The 24471-nt window shown below is 37.3% G+C and overlaps 3 protein-coding genes and 1 pseudogene across 11 annotated transcripts in view; 3 read left to right on the forward strand and 1 right to left on the reverse strand.

Annotated features, from left to right (window-relative positions):
- The window catches only part of PRPF39 (pre-mRNA processing factor 39), a 37481-nt gene extending 36568 nt beyond the window's left edge, over positions 1 to 913 (forward strand). For all 5 annotated transcript variants that reach the window (XM_025870126.2, XM_073895151.1, XM_073895152.1 and 2 more), the window contains one exon: positions 181 to 913. In XM_025870126.2, the coding sequence (XP_025725911.1) occupies positions 181 to 237 (57 nt within the window). In that variant the 3' untranslated portion in view covers positions 238 to 913. The remainder of the gene's footprint in view (positions 1 to 180) is intronic.
- Positions 914 to 1082: 169 nt separating this feature from the next.
- On the reverse strand, positions 1083 to 18148 carry FKBP3 (FKBP prolyl isomerase 3). 5 transcript variants are annotated; one of them, XM_025870122.2, is made up of 7 exons: positions 17995 to 18148; positions 15317 to 15418; positions 13861 to 13968; positions 5790 to 5925; positions 5245 to 5312; positions 3086 to 3183; positions 1083 to 1832 (listed from the first exon to the last, which is right to left on the reverse strand). In XM_025870122.2, the coding sequence occupies exons 1-7, from the start codon at positions 18100 to 18102 to the stop codon at positions 1778 to 1780; spliced, it is 675 nt and encodes a 224-aa protein (XP_025725907.1). In that variant the 5' UTR covers positions 18103 to 18148; the 3' UTR covers positions 1083 to 1777. The 5 variants fall into 5 exon arrangements, 4 of the variants coding, with proteins under 4 accessions (XP_025725907.1, XP_073751256.1, XP_073751257.1 ...); XM_073895155.1 differs by lacking the exon at positions 17995 to 18148 and adding an exon at positions 17572 to 17977; XM_073895156.1 differs by lacking the exon at positions 13861 to 13968.
- Positions 18149 to 19506: 1358 nt separating this feature from the next.
- Positions 19507 to 24471, forward strand: part of FANCM (FA complementation group M) — a 60776-nt gene continuing 55811 nt past the window's right edge. The window contains exons 1-2 of the mRNA XM_025870121.2: positions 19507 to 20325; positions 20891 to 21063. Coding sequence (XP_025725906.1) covers positions 19809 to 20325; positions 20891 to 21063 — 690 coding nt within the window. The 5' untranslated portion in view covers positions 19507 to 19808. The remainder of the gene's footprint in view (positions 20326 to 20890; positions 21064 to 24471) is intronic.
- LOC112822667 (double homeobox protein A-like) lies at positions 21373 to 24286 on the forward strand (annotated as a pseudogene).

The raw sequence follows: 24471 nt of genomic DNA on the forward strand, positions 1-24471 counted from the left end.
GTTAGGATAGTTTTTTTTTTTTTAACAACTACTTCTACTCCAGACTGTACAATATTGTCTTATGTGGTTAAGTCTTAGAATTTTAGCAGTGAACACATGCCTGTTTTCTTAAATGTATCTGCTTTTATAAATGGAACCAGCCAGTTCTAGTATGCTAACATGTGTGCTTTTTCCTTTCAGTACAATTATCAGAATCCTTGGAATTATGGACAGTATTACCCTCCCCCTCCAACCTGATGAGAAAATGTATCAGATGGAATGTGTGAAAAATATGAAATTATTTTTTTTTAATGAGGGATGTAAACATAGCGTAAACTTGTTGTATTTGATAATTTGTCTTCCTGTTTCTGTGTAACATGATTTGTTTAGTAATAGGGGAAAATGTCACTTAGTAGCTTACCACAGATACTATTTCCTACCATTTATAAAATTTACTTTTTATTGGAGAACTATTTTTTTGATTTTTGCATTAAGTGGTCTAGAATTCTTTTGCAGTGCATTTGCAACAGAGTTTTGTAGCCTTAAGGGGTAGGAAAAAAAACTGACTGCAAATCACGTCAGTGTAGTACAAGATCTGAAAATACATAAGGGCTGGTTATTAAGGATTTACCTCTGTAAAAAAAAAATGGATTTTTAACCTTTGATGACAAGGTTTTGTCTGTTTCAGTTATCCTTGTGAATTTGGATTTAACTGCAGAAAAGATATACTATTAAACACTATGTCTTGGGATAGAGATTATAAATGAAAAAAATGAAATGTTTGCATCCCTTTTAAAAAATGAAAATCATATCAAAAGTATGTTGTTTCAGGAGACTTTGTATTTAGAATATTCATGTAAAATTTGTGAGCAAGCTTTCATTTTGATCAAACTGATCATCCTCATTTTTATAATAAAACTGAAGAAGACTCCTCTACAAATTGTTACGAATTTATTGGGGGGTGGATCACCTCACAGTATTAACTTTTATTCATCATTATTAGTGGTTCATTGGTTTTGAAAGTATACTTTTCTTGAATTTAGTTATTATCTTCTTGCCAGAATTAGACCATTTAGCTTTTTGCTTCCTCCATTTCTGTCCTCATTTTCACTATACAGGAGTATTTATTTAAAGATTTTAATTTTAAGAGGAGGGGCACCTGGGTGGCTCAGTTGAGTGTCCGACTCTTGGTTTTAACTCAGGTCATGACCTCAGGGTTGAGATTGAGCCCCATGTGGGGCTCCGAGCTCAGTGGGAAGTAAGCTTGAGATTCTCTTCCTCTCTGCTCCTCACTCTCCCTCAGGTCGTGCTCATGCACTCTTTCTAAAATAAAAACCTTAAAAAAGAACTCTTAAAAGATCTTTTAAAAAAGAGTAAAGATTTTAAGAGGAGTACCCCTGGCAAAGCTGTCTAGACAATTTTACTGTAACTCCCTGTTCTGATTAAAGCCTTATTAGCTCTGGTTAACCTAATCAGAACATTTATGTATCAACACCAAACAAATCAAGACACTGAATATGTTTTTATTGAGCCTTTTAGTTTACAACATGAGGTAAAAGGAAAGTCATTTCTCCTTAACCAATATTTTACACAGCTGTAGTAAAATATTTCGAACTTTAGGGAATTATAATGGATTACATATATTAAAAGTTGGGGATTGGGTAAACAATATCGGAGTTCTTGAATTCTCCAGTTGACTCTTCCCTTACAATAGTAACCAGCTCTAATTAGTTACATAAGTTTCTTCAAGGCCATGTTTTATTGTTGCTGATGTCTTTATATCCGAAGCATTGCTATTTCAGTCAATATCCACTAACTCCACTTCAAAAATGAGTTTTGCATTTGGTGGAATTCTGTTGAAGGAGTCAAGGTAAATTCGATAAAAATTGTTTCTTCCTTCACTCCCAATAACCTCAGTCTAAAATTGAACTATATATAATGGATATTGGGTATTAACCCCAAAGGGAAGGACTTTATGACTGATTGAGGCGCTAATACATACTAGCCTAGTGGTTCTTAAAAGTATCTTTGTGAATGGTGATCATAACCTATCGGTATAGGCTGACTAGACAGGTTGAGCTTGGACTAGGATCTTCCTTTCTTGGATGCCTCCTAGTACTCCCAATTTAACCACCACCTAATGAAGATTGCTGCTCCGTGCTTTAAAAAAAAAAAAGTGATTTCAGTCTAGTTGGGTGTAAAAGTTATATTAAATCAAAGTTCATTATGAGGTAGTCCCTGGTATCTGCTATGAATTTTAAGATGCTGAGTTCAGAGAAGTGTGATTTTTATCTGGTTTTGAGATGCTTCACATGAGAGAGGGGGAGCTGTAGTTGGGCCATCTAGTTTTGATAGGCTTAGAGGAGGACTATTATATTCCTAAATAATCTTAACTGATAAGATTGGAGAGGACTTCCAAATTTTTTAAGTTACTTTAACTGATCCAATTAGTCCAATGAGAATGGAACCAACAACAGAAAAAACTACTTTCTCACTTAGTTATGGGACTGTTCTGGTCAACATGGTCAGGAGGCACGGCTTTTTAATTTTCACAAACCAGGCCTATCAGAAAAGCATTGTCAGTAGTAGTAATCACATATGCTTACACGTTGTTGGACCCATGGTCTCCTTAATTTCATAACTGGTAATTCCCAACATGTGTTCCATTTCTAAGCTGAGTACCCATTTACTTGCCTGAAATTATACTGTAGCATAAAATTACCATGAGCCATACTTGTATCCTATAATTTGCTTTAGTTCTTTGTACTGGACATCTTAACTCCTTGAAGTACATCCTTCATACAGTAACAATTGCCTTTCAAAGATGAAAACTTAAAACCTCATAGTTTACCTCTTAAAAATAAAAAACTTGAGTTCCAGAAGAAAAAAGGTAGATTCTATTCTAGCTCAAGTTCGCACACTTTGTATCAATAAAAAATATTAACTACTGTCTATATTGGAGGTCTTGACACAGAAGCATCTAAATATCCGGAATACTACTCTAGACATGATTCCTGATCTGGAAGTTAACCTAGACAGTATCTTTTATACATTCAGGTGGTCTTTCTTCGTGTTTTTTCTTTACTCACAAAGGAAAAAAGGATACTTGGCATCAGGCTGTCCTTTCTTTCCATAAGCCCATTCTGGTTCAATCTCTAGTCGAGCCTTTTCTCCTTTACTCATAGTTAAGAGTGCTTCATCCCACTAAAGGCAAGAATATGAAATAAAAACTAACGATAATTTGCAAAAAAAAAAAAAAAATTCATGAAAAACTAGAAGGCCAAATATACCAAAAAACATTCTGTTACTGGATTTCATTGTATTGTAACGTCCTTGGGTGAATCTTTGTCCTTTATTTCCTCAATGAAAAAAAATATTAAACAGTAATTTTTTAGTGCAGTACACTTTTTTTCTTACTAAATTATTTACTCTTATTTCACTTGCACCACAGGTCAAAATTCAAACTGTACTCATATTTAGTTCTAGAAAATTATTGGACATTTGTAGATAAATCAGTTCATAGGCTAAATCAATATGTCATAAAGTATATATTATTAAAATTAATAAGGCATCTCTATATAATTCTTAGAAGTTTTATAAATATAATGTTTCATCATCTGTGATATTAAAATACTTGATTTGGTCACTAATTCTTTAATTTTATTTTATTATGTTATGTTAGTCACCATACATTACATCATTAGTTTTTGATGTAGTGTTCCATGATTCATTGCGTATAATACCCAGTGCTCCATTCAATACGTGCCCTCTTTAGTGCAGTACACTCTTAAAATGCTACAATGTGAAGGCACTTTTGTAAATGATAGATGTTCTAAGTTATGGAAACCAGTTTATTAGTACTATCATAAAAAACTTGCTACACTTGTTATATCCTAGGGCAAACTTCTGAATTTATATTATAGGGATAAATTAACAATACAATTGTCTTAAGATCACTAGACTGTGGAGTCATGATGGCACACATAAGATAAGCTACATGTTAGGGCATTAAGACCTTCTGTAGAAGGTAAAACTTTTCAAAGAAATGATATAGGTTTCTGGGCTGCCACTCCAGTTTGTCCAAATTTGGATCTTTTACTTTTTTTTTTTTTTTTAAGTAAACTCTATCCCCAACGTGGGGCTTGAACTCAAAATCCCCAGATCGAGTCACATGCTTTACCAACTGAGCCAACCAGACGCCCTGGATCTTAAAGCCAGTTCCTAAAAACAGTTAAATTAACAGGATGCAAAGGTAAATATAATGACTAATATCAAATACTCTGTTGAACTGTCACTGTCACATAAAGCTTAAGGGATAGAGATCTGTTACATAATGGAAATTAAGAATATGGTTCACTAGAAGAAATACACAAGCAAATTAGTCATAGAAACAGAAAAATTGATCAACTTGATACACAGTATCAATTTGGTATAATCAAATAGCAGTTAAGGTTATTTTCAACTAAACCTTTAGTTTCAAGATGTTTTATAATCTGTTTTGGGCTTTGAATATGAATGAGCCATATTTTAGAACTTACCCACAGTATAAAGAATAACACAGGTTCTCACAGTGCATTTAATAGGCATTTCAGTTATAATGTTTGATGTTGTGAATAAAGACATTTTAATGGGCCCTGGAATAACACCTTGAATTCAGTGAAGCCAATAATCAACCCTGCTCTATTACCTCCTTTTGTACACTGCATTGGTCAGTACAGCTCGATCCTACCTTCTTCCCCTTTTCTCAAAGTTTCCTTCTATTATCTCTCCCTTGTAAGGGTAGGTAAAAAAGGCATATTTATGTTTGAAAGATTTCCTGGTGTTTGAACCCCAGTTGTGAGAGGTGAAAAGGCCCAGAACTTTTGCTTCTATCATTAAGTACTTCAGTGAAACAGATATTTTACCTTTCTCTATCATGAGTAAGTGGTAAAACAACTATGTAACATTTTAAAAGAATATTAAATTTAGAAAGCTAAACTTGCTGATGAATTTATGATGAAAAAATAGTAAAAGGGGTAAGCAAGAAGAAAATATTTGAGTCTCTATGCACTGTAGTTATGCACACTTGTTTAGCAACCTTGAGGAAGATTGTACCATCCATAACCAAGACCCAGAAAACTTGTGCCAGATCAGTTAGCAATGATAGCACCTGATTTGTCAGACTCCAAAGAGTGTTTTTGTCATATCCCCAATCCTAATGATGGTGCTATACCACATGTAGCATGTGCCAGAATATCTATTGATTCATTGCCATTTTTTACTTACTCCTCTGATAACTTTGCCTATTCCAACCTTAAAACTTAAAGGCTTGGCATTTTTCTTCTTCTTTGAACCTGTAAAACAAATTTTCCTTATAATGCATGATGAAATTAAGTTCCAATGGAAAAACACTGATTTAAGTCTTTAATTTTAGAACTTACCATATTATGCATTTGAAAAGAAAAATTCAGAAAGGTAACTCATCAAGAAAATTCTGTACGTAAAAATAGTCTAAAAGGGGGGAGATAATATTTACACTACTAAAACAGCACTCCGTTCTGCTTTTTACATTAAATACGAAAACCTCAACTTTGGGACATTAACCAAGTTTAGACTAAGCTTATTTTTTGCTCCCCAATGACCAAGAGGTATTTATTCACCCAGCCAATAAATAGTGAACTGAAGACCTCTGAGTACAAGTAAATCACAGGTGCAAAAGACTTCTGGAAAAAAGTGACAGCCAAGAGAAAGGTACAGCCAACTGTTCATGTACCACACAAATATTATGTAATGCCTTAAAGCTAAAAAGATAAGATTACATTTAGACTTACTCGTTTGAATATTAGTATCAAAAACAGTCCCATCCTGTAGTGTTCCTGTATACCAGCAGTGAACAACATCTCCCTTTTTGGGAAAGTTGGTTTTATCTCCTTTTTTAAGAACAGATTTTATATATTTTGGTGGACCCTAAAGAACAAACAAAAACAACACACAGAGTTAGTAACTCACATCCTTCTTTTAGAAGGATGACAAAGAGAATTCTTACATAGCCACCAACTGTGACCCAAGTCGTCACAGAGTTCACAGATACGGTAACAAACCATTTTGCCTCTGGTTCACCTCTTGGTTTAAAAAAACTCACCATCTAATTGCAAGTCTGTGGTGAGAATATTAGTAAATAGCCTATCTATAATTTAATTTCAAATAACTTCCAGCAGTGCTCGTTTTGGCAGCACATATACTAAAATAACTTATAGCTACCTTGGAAACCAATGTTCTTTTGACAAAATTCTATTATTCCTATAAAGTCATAAGGCACTAAATAAAGCATTGTGACAGTTTTTTCAAAGATTTGAGTTGTTTAGCACCATACTTGACATTACTAAATTTAGAACGAATACAGTAATATTCCATTTGTTTCTGAACTTGAAAGTTCATATAATACACAATTATCAATAGAAATTACTGTAACAGACATATTTCCTAGAACAGAGCAGGATTATCAGGCTCTTTTTTAAAGAAAGGTAAAGGCTAATGAGTGGTGATTCATATATGTGAGAAAAGCAGTTTATTTTTTGCAGTACTTTAATACTGATAAAAGTATCAGTTTATTATTGATAAAAAAATATGTATGATAAATGTAAATGGATAGTAAGTTAAAAGAGAAAGACTAATTTGTGCCAGGCCTTTATTATTGCCTTACAATTACTAATGTCAAATGCTGCTCAAATAATTACTTGAGCTATTTTATCCTATGTAACAATTGTCACAGATTTTATAATGCCAAACAAAGCTCATTACAGACTGTGTTGTGTTCTGCCTCCCATAATACAGTCTTTGGTTCTCATCAGTATGATTATTATTTACACTATTTCAAATACTGTGATGCATTAAAGAAACTAATCTTTAAAAGTCAATGTATCAATATTAAGCCCTTTTATTTTTTTAAATGTTATAAAAATTATTTAATGCCAGTGTAATTAACATACAGTGTTATATTAGTTTCAGGTGCACAATAGTGATTCAATAATTCTATTTATTACTCAGCACTCATCAAGGTAAGTGTATTCTTAATCCTCTTCACCTACTTCACCCATCGTCCCCACCTACCTCCCTTCTGGGAGAAAAGCAATTTCTTAATCAAATTTGAGAACATATAGAATTTAAAAAAAAAGAATATATAGAATTTATACAGAAAACCTGAAAGATTCCAGCAAAAAACTGCTAGAACTGATAAATGAATTCAGCAAAGTCACAGGATACAAAATCAATGTACAGAAATCTGTTGCATTTCTATATACCAATAATGAAACATCAGAAAGAGATACTAAGAAAACAATCCCATTTACAGTTGCACCCAAAATAATAGGATACCTAGGAATAAACCTAACCAAACAGGTGAAAAGACCTTGCTCTGAAAAGCATAAAACATTGATAAAAAGAAACTGAAAGGATACAAAGAAAGGAAAAGACATTCCATGCTCATGGATTGGAAGAACAGATATTATTAGAATGTCTATACTGCTCAAAGCAATCTACATGTTTAATGCAATCCCTATCAAAATACCAAGATCATTTTCCACAGAGCTAGAATAAACAATCCTAAAATTTGTATGGAACCACAAAAGACTCCAAATAGCCAAAGCAACCTTGAAAAAGAAAAGCAAAGCTGGTGGCATCACAATTCTGGACATTAAGTTCCATTACAAAGCCACTGTGAACAAAACAGTATGGTACTGGCACAAAAACAGAAACACAGATCAAAAGAACAGAACAGAAAACCCAGAAATAAGCCCACAATTATATAGTCAATTAATCTTTGACAAAGCAGGAAAGAATATCCAATGGGAAAAAGTCTTCAACAAAAGATCTTGGGAAAACTGGGCAGCAACATGCAAAAGAGTGAAACTGGACCATTTTCATTCACCATACACAAAAATTCAAAATGGACTGAAGATTTAAATGTGAGACTTGAAACCATGAAAATCCTAGAAGAGAGCATAGGAAGTAAGGTCTCTAACATCGGCTGCAGCAACTTCATTCTAGATACATCTCTTGAGGCAAGGGAAATAAAAGCAAAAATAAACTGTTGGGACCACATCAAAATAAAAAGTTTCTGCAAAGGAAACAATCAACACAACTTAAAGGCAACCTATGGAATGGGAGAAGGTATCTGCAAATGACATAGCTGATAAAGAGTGTCCAAAATATATAAAGAACTTATACAACTCAACACCCAAAAAAAGAAAGAATCCCATTTAAAAATGGGCAGAAGACATGAATAGACATTTCTCCAAAGAAGACATCCAGATGGCCAACAGACACATGAAAAGATGCTCATTGGGACGCCTGGGTACCGCAGTTGGTTAAGCGTCTGCCTTCGGCTCAGGTCATGATCCCAGGATCCTGGGATCGAGTCCCACATAGGGCTCCTTGCAGCACGGAGTCTGCCTCTCCCTCTCCCTCTGCCTGTTGCTCCCCCTGCTTGTGCTCGTTTGCTCTGACAAAATTAATAAAATCTTAAAAAAAAAAGAAAAGGTGCTCATCACTTATCATCAGGGAAATGCAAATCAAAACTACAATGAGATATCACCTCACACCTGTCAGAATAGTTAAAATCAACAACACAGGGGTGCCTGGGTGGCTCAGTCGTTAAGTGTCTGCCTTTGGCTCAGATCATGATCCCAGGGTCCTAGGATCAAGCCCCGCATCAGGCACCCTGCTCGGCGGGAAGCCTGCTTCACCCTCTCCCACTCCCCCTGCTTGTGCTCCCTCTCTCGCTGTCTCTGTCAAATAAATAAATAAAACCTTAAAAAAAAAATCAACAACACAAGAAACAACAGGTGTTGGTGAGGCTGTGGAGAAAAGGGAACTCTCTCACAGTGTTGGTGGGAATGCAAACTGGGTGCAGCCACTGTGGAAAACAGTATGGAGGTTCCTCAAAAAGTTAAAAATAGCAATTGTACTACTGAGTATTTACTGAAAGAAGAACACTAATTCAAAGGGATACATGCACCCCTATGTTTATAGCAGCATTATTTACAAAAACCAAGATAAGGAAGCAGGCCAAGTGTCCACTAATTGATGAATGGATAAAGAAGATGTAGTATATATATACAATGGAATATTATTCAGCCATAAAAAAATGAATTCTTACCTTTGAAGTGACATGGATGGAGCTAGAGTATAATGCTAAGTGAAGTAAGTCAGAGAAAGACAAACACCATATAATTTCACTTATGTGGAATTTAAGAAACAAAGAAGCAAAAGGAAAAAAGTAAGAGGCAGACAGACAAGACAGACAAACCAAGAAACAGACTCTTAACTGTAGAGAACAAACTGATGTTACCAGAGGGGAGGTCGGTGGGGGGCAGGGGGGAAAAGGGTTAAACAGGTGATGGGATTTAAGAAGTCCACTTGTGGTGATGAGCACCAGGTGATATGTGGAAGTGCTGAATTACTATATTGTACACCTGAAATGAATACACTATTGTTAACTAATGTTAACTAATGAATTAAAATAAAAACTTAAAAAAAACTTAAAAAGTATAGAATTTTACATTACAAAACATTTAATAATGGGAAAAGAAAATAATAGACATTAAACATCTACTATTTGCCAGTTACGTAACACATACAATCCCCACTTACTGTAATCCTCTGAAGAAGGTATCACCTACTTGCATTTTTGCAGATGAAGAGACTGAGATTCAGGGAATTTGCAACAGAGCTGATGAGTAGCAGAGAATGAATATGGATTTGGGTTTGTCTGAATCCAAAGCCCCTGTTCCTTCCACTATGCCTAAATACTTCAAATAATTGTACTAATGATAGTTAACCTCTACTGGTATTTGTTAAAATAGTTGGCAACTACTGAGTACCCTCTATGTGTTGGGCACTATCCAAATGCTTTACATAAATTAACTCTTAATTGTTATTACCTTATGAATTAGGTACTATTATTCCTATTTTACAAAAAAGGAACTATAAGGATAGAGTGGTTAAGCAACTTGCTTACAGACCTACAGCTTCTAAGTGGCCGTAGGACTGGAAACCAGGAAGCCTGCATATAAGTCCCATGCTCTTTATCATATGGAATGTCAGGTATAACACAAATCATTTTATTTTTCTTATGTCAATTCATTTAACCTCACAGCAACCTGATAGTCTTTTTTCCATCTTTTACACCAGAAAGTAATGCCTTCATAGAATATAAAGCCATATTCAATTTAGAGCCTAAGAATTAGCACTTTCAACAAAAGCTAGGCTGCCTTTCTAAATCAAGTCACATCTACAGCATGAGTACCTGTATTAATTACAAAAGCAAACATTAACTTCCTTGCTGATGCTCCCATTCCAAGCTTGTTTTAATGAAAAATGCTACTATAAATGGTCAGGTGTCTACAAGCAGTGTAAACTGGTGCCATCTCTTTGGAATGCAATTTTAAAAGGTTAGAAGTGTGATAATAATAATACTATTCATACAAATATATGCTCAAGAAGTAATCTGAAAAGCGCCTGGATGGCTCAGACGGTTAAGCGTCTGACTTTGGCTCAGGTCATGATCCCAGGGTCCTGGGATCGAGTCCCGCATCAGGCTCCCTGCTCCTCCCAGGGAGCCTGCTTCTCCCTCTGCCCCTCACTCTCTGTCTCTCATGAATAAATAAATAAAATCTTTAAAAAAATAAAAGTAATCTGAAGCTTAGGAAAAAAAATCTTTGTGCAGTTATTCAATGCACTATTATCCATAGTGGTAAAATAACCACATGTTTATGGTAATCTAATACTCAGTATAATGTGCAAAAATTCTTATAAAGTGAAAAATCAATGGAAATTTCTAACTATAGTAGTACCTCAACTATTTAAATAAATATGCACTTAGAAAATATTCAAAGACAACATTCTGAAATGTTAAACATGTTCATTTCTAGGTGTTGGAATATTATGTATTTTCTGTACTTTTCTATTTGAAAAATAGCATACAAATATTTTTATATCAGAAAAATAAATGATATTTTAAAAATATGGTTGACTTACAAAATCTGGTAATATAAAATGAGAATGACTGTAAATTTTTTATGCAAAAATATTAGACTATCTTAAGACTTTATTAAAGAAATCACACATAACTATTTGAATGGATAAGGTACGATTAGTGAACAATAACCACATTTTAAATCTTAATATCATTTCATTGTTTTCCCATTTGTTGTCCCAAGTTGCTTGGGCATATTGTGTTATCTACATTAAATCTAGGTCCTAGAATAATGCAAAAAAAAACATTAAATTGGTGATTATGGCTCAGTCTTAATGGTGAAGGTGCCAGTCTGCCCAGGGAATAGCCTCCATTTCAGTGTTTCATAAAGTGTCTTTTACAGATCACTTATTCCTTAGCATTGTTAACATTGTTAGGGAAGAAAAGGGGTCTACCATAATTAAGTTTGGGAAACACTAGTTAAAGTTAAAGATGCCTCTATTCTGCATGACTTCTCAGAGTTGTCATCAGCTAACATGCACTGTGAATCTTCAAGGAAACAAAAAGTACAGGTTTTGATGATGCCAGAAAAGAACTTGGACCTTCTGGGACCTATATAACACACTTTGAGAAATGCCACTGTAGTTATTTGATCTGATTTTGGGTTTCACTGCAAGAACCTGTTCAGTTCATGGTGAGAAATGAGATCAGTCCCAAGGCTATAGCTGAGTTATGTGCTTGAATCGACCTGGCTTTTACATAATTTCTTGGCTCTGCAGCAATTTCTTAGTCGAGAGGGATGAAAAGAACTACATTCTTTTTTTTTTTTTTTAAGATTTTATTTATTTGACAGAGAGAAACACAGCGAGAGAAGGAGCACAAGCAGGGGGAGTGAGAGAGGGAGAAGCAGGCCTCCTGCCGAGCAGGGAGCCTGAGGCAGGGCTGGATACCAGGACGCTGGGATCATGACCTGAGCTGAAGGCAGATGCCCAATGACTGAGCCACCCAGGCACCCCGAAAAGAACTACATTCTTGAGACTGGATCTGAACTAGATACTTATAGACAGAGAGATAAAGGAACTTTGAGAGTAATCACTGCAATTTCAGTTAACTGGATCACATCATAGCCCCTAAAAATGAGTATGTTACATAATTATCCCTATTATTAATTCAAAAAATATTTGAGCATGTCCCATATGTTAGATACTGAAGATACATAGGGGAGGTGGTAGACATGGTCCTGACCCTCATGCCAGCAGAGAATAGAGTCATGTGTATAACTGTATGGGTTTATGAGACCTAAAGAGGAAGCACAAGTGCTAAGATAGGAATGACACAGCGACCTAACCCAGTATAGCTACAGGCTGGGAGAGGTTTCTTTGAGGTAGGCGACTGGGGGAAGGCTTATAACAGAGAATAGCATTTTTATAGCAGGGCACAGCATGAAAATAGTATAGTCTGTAAGGGAGAAGTGAAGGAGACAGTGGTATGAGATGAGGCTGGAAAGACATGTAGCACATGTTAGGAAACTTTTTTTTAATCTTCAGGTCACTGAATAGCCAATTAAGAGTTTTAAAGAGCAGTTACAGAATCAGATTTGCATTTTATTTTTATTTTATTTATTTTTCTAAAGATTTATTTATCTGAGAGAAAGAGCATGTGGTGGGGGCGGGGAGAATCTTAAGCAGGCTCTGCGCTGAGCGTGGAGCCCGATGCAGGGCTTGATCTCACGACCCTGAGATCACAACCTGAGCTGAAACCAAGAGCTGGACACTCAACTGACTGTGTCACCAGGTGCCCCTGAGAAAAGAAGTCTTTAAAAAAGGGATATACTTTAGGATTCTCATAAGATCCCTCTAGATTGTTCCAGCCCTTACACCCTTTTATTTGTAGCTCTCTTCTTCTTAACCTCTTAATGATATACAATCTGTTGTCTCATACCTCCTTTAATTGTTAATTTTCTGGAGGGTAAACTATTTTCCCAATAGCTTTTGCAATCCTTTTGTTATACCTTTATTTACCTTAGTAGCTGCTCAATATTTGCCCAGTATATATAACATTTATCAAATAATATTTGATGTGATAAACCTCAAAATTGCTTTATTGTGTGTACATATCCACAAACATTAATTTGTGCTTTTCAACCAACCAGAAAATATCATGTAAATTAACTAGCTTTAGTCAATATAAACTTCTATAATTCTACACTTGAACTTACACTCTGTCTACAAATATCCAAATGCTATACCTTCATCATTAGGTGAAACCTCTTTATAAGACCTAAAGAATATTTTATTAGATTATTATCACTGATACTAAGACTGCTAGGAATGAGTGAGCTTAATTAGCAAGGTATTATCAAAAGTGGCAAGATTATAATCAATGCAGCTCTATTGTGGCTGTTCTAACTGCTGTCCTTGGCTCTACTGAGGCTGTCCATTTGCAGAAATGGTTTTATCTGGTTCTTCAAACCTTTGTACCAAAATGTAAAACCTATGTTGGGAAAGATGAGACAGATGACTCCACACCCTGTAGCCAAGCCTGGACTATTTCTATTGCCAAGGATACCATGTACATTAGAAAAAGCTAAAAATAACCACAGTGAAATTTCTTTCACTCAGTCCAACTTGGCTATAGAATCAGGACCTTTAAATGGCTTTGGAAGCTCAGAAGTTCTGGTCAGACATAGAAGAAATACAAAATACAAAGCTAGAGGTATTTTATAGGAAAGGCTTATTAACTGTGAAGCACTGGTTCTTACATGTTTTTTTCCTGATTCAGTACACCTAAGGGAGATAACACACTCCAAATCAGTGTTTGGTTCACTCAAAGTAGCCATACTCAACCACCCCTTATGAAAAATCAGTGCTGTAAACAAATACTTTTCTCAAATTCACATGAGAAATAAAATAATATTATATACAAACCTCATCCAGAGTCTCTTCAGACTTGGTTTCTTTGGGTTTATCTTCATTAAGCTTCACATTTTTCACCTGCTCAGACACTTTACTTATACTTTCAGTACCCTTGAAACGCTGTAAGGAAAATGTTCTAATGTTTACCATATTCAGGATAGGCTAAAAGCTAGAAGGGACATCTAGATTTTCAACTTTTCAATTTAATGAACATCTACACTATGAAGGCTACATAACTCAAATACAAATTAATGGAAACTGTCTAAGAACAAAGGAAAAATCTTATGTTAAGCATTTTAATCAACAAATTATGAACCTCAAAGCATCTCACAACATAAATGCTGAAAAGGGATTTTTAGAAAGGACAACTGAGGGGCGACCAGGCGACTCAGTCAGTTGGGCGCCCGACTCTTGGTTTCAGCTTGGGTCATGATCTCGGGGTCATGGGATAGAGCCCTGTGTTGGGCTCCGAGCTCAAGGTGAGTCTGCTTGGGATTCTCTCCCTCTCCCTCTGTCCCTCCCCTCACTTGTGCTCTCTCTCGCTCTAAAATGAATAAATAAATCTTTAAACGGGGAAAAATACAGATTTAGAAAGGCCAACTCAGACTCAGATATGAATATAATTCACACACAACTCCTGGGGCACCTGGGTGGCTCAGTTAGTTGGGCCTCTGCCTTTGGTTCAGGTCCATGATCCCAGGGACCTGGGATCAAGTCCCATGTCAGGCTCCCTGCTCAGCAGGGGGTCTGCTTCTCCCTCTCCCTCTGCCCCTCCTCCCTTCTTGTGTTCTCTCTCTCTAATAAATAAATCTTTAAAAAAATATTCACACAATTCCTTAATAAAGACTCTTTGTTGTGGAAGATGGTCATAGTGAACAAATATTGGAGAATTTCTTAAAATTTGTTTTTCTAAAGGTTCAGCGTAAGTCTAACTAAGATTTTAAATTCATTAATGAAATGGAACTTACTTTGGATTTTTAACTTTTCAGTACCTTTATTTGTTTGTCTTAATTTAAGCTACAGGGAGTTATTATTATTTTTTAAAGATTTATTTATTTATTTTGTGAGAGAGAGAGTGTGAGCATGGGCATGTTCAAGTGTGGGGAGGGGCAGAAGGAAAGACTCTCAAGCGCAGACTATCCGATGAACAGGGAGCCCAATGCAGGGCTTGATCTCAGAACCCTGAGATCATGATCTGAGCCTAAATCAAGAGTCAGACACTCAAATGACTGTGCCTCTTAGGCATCCTGAGAATTATTTTTAAAAATTTGGTTCCTTTCAAAATATCTTAATATTCCACCATACTGCAGATTAGCTCTCCTAGATTTGGCAGTAGTCCATTTATGATTACAGTTAAGAAAAACTCCAGGTGGAAAAACTTAAACATATTCTGCAAATAAATTTAAAGCTTCTTTTTGTAAATAAAATATCTAAAAAATATTCTTGTAATAAGTGAAACAATACTCACTTTACTTTCAAAAAGATGGTTGTAGGCTGTAACCAAATGGTCCTTGTTAGCTGTCTTGGCCACATTTTTAATGTTTCCTAGTAACTTATGTTCTGCAAGAAACTATAAAGAAAAAAGCTGGTTAGTCAAAATAATCTCCCTCATGTAATAAGGGTCTAAACTTTAGAAAAATGACCTTTTATGTTAGTAATTATATCTTCAATAAAACTACTCATGATGGAAGAAATTAAACATATTTTATACCCTACTTCATAACAAAAAAAGATTAAAAGAATGTATTTATAAAAATTATTGACAAGATTGTAACTGTAATATTATGTGGGGGTCACACTGTTGCATACTAACACTTTTCCCGTTACAGAACTCACAGAACATTCATACAGCAAGCACATTTTGGTAACTGGATGATGCTGCTACTGGCAGGATGTTACTTGGCCATGGCCCTGGGAGTCTCCAACCATGTTGGGAATAGCTATCTTGACAAATCTGTAACCCATTCTTGGCAGCACTGTTATACAATGCTGGATATATGGTGGTTAAGTGTGTGGGCTGAGGAGTCAGATCATCTGTATTAAAATCCTAGCTACCTGATCTTAGACAAAGCACTAAGCTTTCCTAAATACTCAGTTTCTGTATCATAGTGGAAGATTAATAACAGCAACAATGTCAGAGGGTTGTTGTAAGGATAAATGCAATAGTCCATTTACTGTATTTAACATACAGTCTGTTGCATGGTGAGAACTCAATAAATATTAGCTAGTAGGGCCAATAACAATGTACTTAATAATTCAAAGTAACAGAATTCCATTTCTCTTAAAGTTGGCAAACTTAAACTAAGTTGGCAAATGGACACCAAAATAGTACTTCTGAAATATCGAGTTATCAAAATATAACTTCATCTCAAAATCATGTAATATAGGAATTTTAATAATGTCTTTGTTTTCCTTATTTTATCCTGCTTCCTTTTCTGCCTTCTGGTCCTTGATTCCTCATTTTTTTTACTTTCTCCAAGTTGTCCTCTGGCATTTTCTATCCTTTTGATAAAGGAGCTTTTCTAACACTACCACTACTGTATTTTTTTCTCCTCTGCTTTTCCTCTCCCCCAATTAGAGAAATGTTCTAAATGATAAAGGTTGATGGGGAAAAGTCATTTTGATTAAATGGAAGTAATCAGTTGCTTTTAGGATTCTTGTGATTTCTTTAGTAAGATTCCAAAAATAGCAAAAATATAAACATCTCCTTGATATCTTATGATCAATAAAACAGTGATTGTCAAATATAGGTTTAAGTATGTGACTGAATACTAGAGAATATGCACTTAAAAGATTAATCTATTAAAAAAATATTTTGATAATTCAAGTCCCTTGAAATTGTCCCAGGTGGGCCAGTTTTACATTAGATTTCACACTGGGATCATTTGTTCTATAAGAACTTGATGAAGTACAGTATTGAGGCATTAAATGTTAACAAACGACATGCCTAATTTATTCTATTGTTCCAGTTGAAAATACAAATTGACTTAAGAGAAAATAACTCCACTAAAATGGTATAAAATGGAATACCTGAGGCATAGTCTTTCTTTTACCCTGTATTCACAAACACTGAGCATAGTTCTTGCTACTGATGTTGTATAAATATTTGCTGGTATCAGGATACTTATTCTAGGTGTATGGAACTGGTTGTTAGAGAACTTATCTCCTCTTTAAGACATCTCAAAATGAAAATAAACTACAATCCTCACAGAAGAACCCAGAAAGAATTTTTCTAATGCATGTTTAGAACTTAAATGAAAAACTGTAGAGAAACCATACAGACTGCTGTTTCTATTTCCCGTAAGTGGGGGATGCAGAGTGCAGGAACTGTACAGTGGTTCATCAATTTAAGAGAAGCATGAATGATCTTAATTTCAGAAGGGAAAGAAGTCAAGTGTGACAAAAAACCAAACCAAAAAAAAAAAACAAAACAACAAACAAACCAAACACTTGTGACCAGAGTCGGGTGGTTAAGATGGAGACTATATTGAAAAATGCAGGGCGTACAGGATAAAGAATGCCAAAAACATTTCTTAGTTTGTGTCTAAGAATGGGAGATACTGTACACGAAATGCGCAAGGAACTACCCTCAGTATAAAGGTGAAAATGTCATGTAAAGAGTCAATATTTTGAAAAGTTAAACCGCAATCTACGGATTTTCAAAAATTACAAGCATTAGTGTTCAGTATTTAGTAATCGATGAGAAAAGCGAAAAGCACATACCGTTCCCACAAAAATCTTCACAATCCTTCCCATTTCTCTAATGGCCTACTCTCCTCTGCAGGGGTCTCACCCAGGTCCCCCCCCAGTGCTCGGACACCCGTCCCAACCCGCGTATCTCCTGGGTTCTTTTTTTTCATGGCTTCCACCCTCACTCAAGGATCCCAGTGAGGTTTTAATTATGCGATTGCTGCCTGCCTGCCTGGCCCAAGAAATAAAGCCGATCCCCTCCCCCCACCAAAACTGGGCAGCCCAAAAGGGCGGGAGCACGGCTCCCCGGCGCACGCGAGGCCTCTCCGGCCTTCCAGGCCACCGGCCGCGCGACGACGAGGGCGGGGGCACGGAGGAATACGGAATGTACGGGCATCTCGGGGGGTGAGGCGTCCCTCTGCCGCACCAGCCCGGCCGCCCCGCCGCCTCTGGTACCGAATCTGAACCGTGGTCCTGTAGAAACTTGATAATGTCCTTCTTGGGTAGCTGCTCGCTGCGCAGCTGCTCCACGGTCCAGGCCCGCTGTGGTACGGCCGCCGCCATCTTCCCCCGCTGCCTCTGCTTTACTGAGCCAGCCCGCCTCGGTTCAGCATCGCCACGCCCTTGGGGCGTGGCGTGGGCCCCGCCTGGAGCTCAAGGGGGCGGGGTCACGGCACTACGCTGCGGGATTGGGGCCCGTCTTTGAGTGACGTCGAGGCTGTGCTTTGAAGGCCTCGGTTGATTTCGGGTGTAATCCGGCTGATGTAGTCATTGCAGCGCACTAGCAGATGACTTGAAACTGTCATCCGCTCTTATTGGAACCCTTGTGAGGCAACCACTGTTGCCACTGTACCAGCCATTACCTACATTTGTGTGTGACCGATGGGCTGCTATGTCTTTAAAGCCCGTATATAACCTGCTTAAAGAAAACAACAGCATTCAGACTTCTAATCACGTTTTATCTAGTTCTAGCCTAAAAGTTCACACCTGAATAGGTTCAGTCCTTCCCATCGGAACAACCCATACTCACCATCTCCCTTTTAAAACTCACACAAGTGAAATTAAAATACAACTCTTCCCTTCCCCACCCAATAAATAAAAACACAGGAGAAAGTTTGTTTAAAAGCAAGGTCAAGAAACTTGACCGGGGGCGCCTGGGTGGCTCAGTCGTTAGGCCTCTGGGCTCGGGACATGATCCCAGTGTCCTGGGATCGAGCCCCGCATTGGGCTCAAGGCTCAGCGGGAAGCCTTCTTCTTCTCCCACTCCCCATGCTTGTGTTCCCTCTCTCACTGTCTCTGTCAAATAAATAAATAAAATCTTAAAAAAAAACTTGACCAAATAAAATGATATAAAGAAGATACACGCAGGATGATGCTTGCGGATGATATTGATATTACTAATGTTCAAAACAACCTCATGATGTGTACCTCGTGTGTAATATGAGGAAGCAAATTTACAGAGGTGACTCCAAGTTACCAAGGTTTAGAGTGGGGAAGCCGGGAATTGTATCCAAGCTAGAAAGCTATCGCTAGAATAGAATAATACCACACCAAAGCGTACTGCTCTATATAATTTATGAAGATGTAATGGTGGAGTTTCAGGAAAGCCTTACTTTTTTTCTTTCGGATTTTCCGACGAACACGGGACCAAATCATTCACTTCGCTCTTAACAATAAAAATAGTAAGATAATGGGCTGTCTTTCCAAATACTGTGAAAAAGAGACCGGGCATTTTTTTCCCCCTCAACTTGTGTAAAGAAATAAGACAAGATACTTAATTCGACCTAACACTTTTGTTTTTCACCTCTTTTTCCGATTTAAAAATAAACCAATAAAGAATAAGAACTGTTCGCTCAATAACGTTAAATTCACAAAAATATGGGTATCCGTTGTCCCTAGGATCTCAAGTTATTTATTTTTTTATCAGTTTAATCAATAGCACTGTAGCAATTAGGCCCGGACAACACAGTCACTGGGAACGGAACTTATATTTAGAGTCTATGAAGAAACTGAACCGCGGACCAAATTTAGACAAACGCCATAACAATGCGCATGCGTCTCCGGGAGGCCGCAAGGGTTTCCGGGAAGCCAGCCAATCATATTTCCGACGCAAACTCAGTGGCGGCATTTTCAACTAGATGAACAGGCTGCAGTCCCGCCTTCACGTTCCGCTGTTTTGTGCGAAGGTAACCGATGGGTATCCGAATGGTGGCGGTTGAGCTGTTGGAACTGCTAGCGTCTGAGAGAAACCTTTGGTGGTCGTCAGCCTAATGAGCGGACGGCAAAGAACGCTTTTCCAGACGTGGGGCTCAAGCATTTCTCGATCCGTGGGAGCTCCGGGTTGCAACTCTGGACCTGAGCGGCCTCAGAGCCCTGGCATCTCCAGGGCACATTTTCCTCCAGCTGCAGAGGCTGCCGAGGCTCAGCCGGAGTCGGACGATGATGTATTGCTGGTTGCAGTGTATGAGGCAGAGCGGCAGCTGAGTTTAGAGAATGGCGGTTTCTGCACTTCAGCGGGCTCCCTGTGGATTTACCCTACCAATTGCCCAGTGCGGGATTACCAGCTGCACATGGCCCGGACCTCTCTGTTCTGCAATACGCTGGTGTGTCTGCCTACTGGGCTGGGAAAGACCTTTATTGCCGCTGTGGTCATGTACAATTTCTACCGGTGGTTCCCTTCCGGCAAGGTGGTCTTCATGGCCCCCACGAAACCTTTAGTGACGCAGCAGATCGAGGCTTGCTACCGAGTGATGGGTATTCCGCAGTCCCACATGGCCGAAATGACAGGTATTTTAGGAAATGGGCTAGTTTGAAATTAAGAGCAGGGTGCTCGGGAAAGCATGCATTCTGGTGGAGATTGAGCTAAAAGAATTCCTGAATAGTCCCCGGATCACAGTATCCGTATTTTACATCCTCTCCCTTAAAGTATTATCTACTTGTAGCAAGTCTGGCCCTCACAAAAAGGGTTGCTTTCCTCAATTTTCAGAGACTCCGTAATTTGTCGGAGCATTTTGAAGCGATTTGTGTGTATATCCCATCAGAAGTGAACGAACAGGAGGTTTTCTGACTTTCTTCCCCAGAAAGATCTCCCAGTTGAAGAATTTACTTTTCTCCAGATATTATGCCATTTTGTAGGAATTCTCTAAAGACAGTCTAGTTGTGTCTCAGCATTGACATTTGGATCACAACAGAGCTTTAAAATGTAACATTTCAGTGATTTGTTAAATTGGTCTTGTCTGAAGGCACATTACCAAAGCAGGACTGCATTCTGAAATTAGGCCAGGTTATTTATAGATGTTTTAAAGATAACAACCCTGGTATTTAGAATATAGGATGTCACTTTTGTTTACAGGATCTACTCAAGCTATCACCAGGATGGAAATATGGCGCAGTAAGAGAGTACTTTTTCTTACACCTCAAGTCATGGTAAATGATCTTTCTAGAGGAGCTTGTCCTGCTGCTGAAATAAAGTGTCTAGTTATTGATGAAGCTCATAAAGCTCTTGGAAACTATGCTTATTGCCAGGTAATATTTCGTTTAAAAGTATTTTGTACTGTGAACATATTGTTAAAGAGTGTTTTGGTGAATACTTATTAATGATGGAAGTTATTGTGTTATCATTATGAAAAAACCACATTATTTCAATGAAGGAAATACTTCATTCAAATCAGTGTCTATCTTTTTTTTTTAAATCCCTAACACTATTAGTGTCAGGTGTAGATGATGAAAGCCTGGTCATGGTTGAGGCAGTGATTTAAAATAGGGTATGGGTGGAATTTTGGAACAAAGATAATAATCCAAAGATTGGCTGATCCTTAGACTTCAGAACTCTCTTCCAACATGGCCCAAGACAACTCTCCAAACAAGACCATAACAATGAATCAGAGACGCAGCCGCACCAAATTCACAGAAGATCAATTGAAAATCCTCATCAAGGCATTTGACCAAAATCCTTACCCAGGTTATGCTACCAAAGACTTGCTTTAGAAATCAACACTGGTGAGTCCAGAATCCAGATTTGGTTTCAGAATCAAAGAGCTAGGCACCAGTGCCAGAAAAAATCAGAACCTGATGAGGACTTAGAATCAAGTCAAGACCAAGATCACTCTGAAGAGGAGATTCAAAGTAGAGAAGACAGACGGTGTCATACCAGCTATACTTCTTCACAATTACACACCCTTATGGGGGCATTTATGAACAACCCTTATCCTGGCATTGATACCAGAGAGCAACTTGCTAAAGAAATTGGCATTCCAGAGTCAAGAGTCCAAATTTGGTTTCAAAATCGGAGATCCAGATTCCATGTCCAGGGAAAAAGGGAACCTGATGATCAGGACTCAGAACAGAGACAAGACCAGGAACGGGATCTCTGGGATGAGAGAGTTCAAGAGAGAGAGAGGGAGAGTGCACAAAGGGAGCGGCAGACAGAGGGAAAAGTAGACTCCCTGCTGACCAAGGAGCCCGACGCGGGACTCAATCCCAGGACCCTGGGATCATGACCTGAGCCAAAGGCAGACGCTTAACGACAGCCACCTAGGTGCTCCTATATTTGACGTTTCTAAGTGACCTATTCCTTGACTTGCTTGTTTTATAAATAATCTTAAGTGACTTTCTGGAGACCCCCTCAGGGGCTGCATTCTTTAGGCAGTATTTTCTTTAATAATTAAGTGTAATTGTAATAAAATAAATAGAACATAAAATGTACTATCACAACCAAAAAAAAAAATAATAATCCAAAGACTGGTAGTGGATATGCAGTGTCATTCCTTGGCAGTTAGGTAAAATCATACTTAACTGTCAAGAGTTGTTACCAAGATTGAATGACATAATGTATGCAACATACCTAACACAATGCCTTCTAGTTACTTATGTACTACATAAATATAAAGTAGAAAGGTGAAGAGGTGGGATATGGCTGGAGAGATACTTAAAGTCCAGGTCATGAAGGCATTTGTATATTAGGCTTAGCAGTTTGAATGCTCTTTGTAGGATATAGGGGATATAGGTGGTAGAGACTCATTTAAAAATGTTTACCTGGGGTGATACTTAAGATTTAAAAGAGATTAAAAGAGTAGAAGGCTAAAGGCAGGGTGTACAGTGAGGGAGAGGGAGAGGAGGTATTTAGGATGACTCCCAGATTTCTGACTTAGAAGACTGTGAGGAGGTTGGTGCTCTAGTCAAAACAGAGAGTTCTGGAGGCACAGAAGATTTGGGGTATTGCGGAAAGATAATGAGTGTAGCTTTAGATTGTTGAGTTTGAAGTGTCCATGAGGAATCTAGCTATAGATACCCAGTGGGCAGTGGGGGATAGAAGTATGAATCTCAATGGAGAGTTCTGAGCTGGAATACAGATTTGGAAATCATCAACATATAGGTGGTACATAGGTAAAACTATAAGCTGGTGATATCAGGGAAAGGGTATAGAGTAAGAATAGAAGAGAAAGTTGATTTTATTTAGTGCAAAGAGGTGAATTTTACTGCCAGTTTGTGAATTTATAGTTTCCCTGGTTAAGGAACTTAAGTTTAAGTTAAGTTTATCATATTATATCTCTGTGTTATCTTCTGGAGAATTGTTATCTTTCTTAGAATTGATTTTAGGCAAGAAATGGATGTATATACTTTTTATATCTTTCCAAGTTAAATTAATACCCACTGTGTTAAGTTTTCTGCTTGAGTGGGGCATTTAAAAATTTTTATTTTAACTCTGAATTTACTTTGTAGATTTAGCTTATACGTAGCAACTTTAACTCACTTATTTTTTCAAAAAATTTCTAGCATTGGGTCTTTGTTTTTTTTTTAAGTAGGCTCCACATTGGGTGTAGAGCCCAATGTGGGTCTTGCTCACCACCCTGAGATCAAGACCTGGGCCGAGATCAAGAGTCAGGCACTCAATGGACTTGAGCCACCGAGGCACCACACTTTTTTTTTTAATTACAAGGCTTATGCTTTTATGGAGTACAGTGGAGACATGCACTGATTTCATTAATATCCAGACAGCCCTGAGTGCTTATCGTGCCTTGACTATTATAGATGTAGATTCCAACAGGCACACCAACTCCATGAAGAATATAGCTTCCTGGGTTACAAACACAGCACCATTTCATCTTCTACAAAATGCATGAGAATCCCCCTTGCATAAAAGTAACGTATTAGGGTTTGTCTTGCATCAGTTTAATTAGAACAATTCAGTGTTAAGTATAATGTTCTATCTTAATATGTATTCTATATCATGTTAAAAAGAAACTCCATAAATAATTTTTTTTGAGATTAGTCAAGAGTCATTGTGAGTCTCACTGAATTCATCCTTTACATGGTTTAAAATAGCAGTTTTTAGGTAATCTGATTTTACTATTTCCTATATCTAATGCAGAACTATAGGATATTGAGAGCTATTCCTGCAATTCAGTTTACTTAGCAGTCCTTTTTCCTTGTATTGGGGCCTCATGTGTAGGATCATATGGGACTCTGGTGGAATATCCAATATTAATCATACCAGACATGGGTGTTGAATTCATATTGCAACATCTAGAATGATGCTTTGGTGCCACTGAGAAAATGTGTTAGAATTTAAAAGGAAAGTTGGATTTTTAAAATCTTTTCCTTAAACAATTTTTTTTTCCATTTCAAATCTAATTTCATACCGGTATTTTTTTTTTTCTATTCTTAGGTTATGACTTATCTTCATCTGGTAGGTGTGCATATGGATATAGCTGTAAGGCTAAACTATGGACCAAACAACAGAGAGTAGACTCTCTTCTTCCATTTGTCCTTGAATTAACTGAGTCTTTTGATTTGCTTCTATATTAGGCCTTGGCATTGTGGCTTTATGTATAGAAGAAACCCTAAGGTATTTTTGATTGGTGTAGAGTAAAAACCTGAATTATTTGCTCTTCAGATAATGTGATTCATGATAGTTCCATCCCTTACTCTGAA

The sequence above is a fragment of the Callorhinus ursinus genome, unplaced genomic scaffold, assembly GCF_003265705.2.
Source record: "Callorhinus ursinus isolate GAN/ISIS: 27379988/994484 unplaced genomic scaffold, GSC_fseal_2.0 scaffold8, whole genome shotgun sequence".
Lineage (NCBI taxonomy): Eukaryota > Metazoa > Chordata > Mammalia > Carnivora > Otariidae > Callorhinus > Callorhinus ursinus.

Bases quoted from the DNA above. Each gene is read 5' to 3' on its own strand.
- FKBP3 (XM_025870122.2), bottom strand. From the start codon at position 18,102: ATGGCGGCGGCCGTACCACAGCGGGCCTGGACCGTGGAGCAGCTGCGC. The intron at 15,419-17,994 runs GTACCAGAGGCG...TTTTCTTTATAG, and splicing joins AGGACCACGGTTCAGATTCG to TTTCTTGCAGAACATAAGTT. The intron at 3,184-5,244 runs GTAAGTAAAAAA...TCTTGCCTTTAG, and splicing joins TAGGCAAAGTTATCAGAGGA to TGGGATGAAGCACTCTTAAC.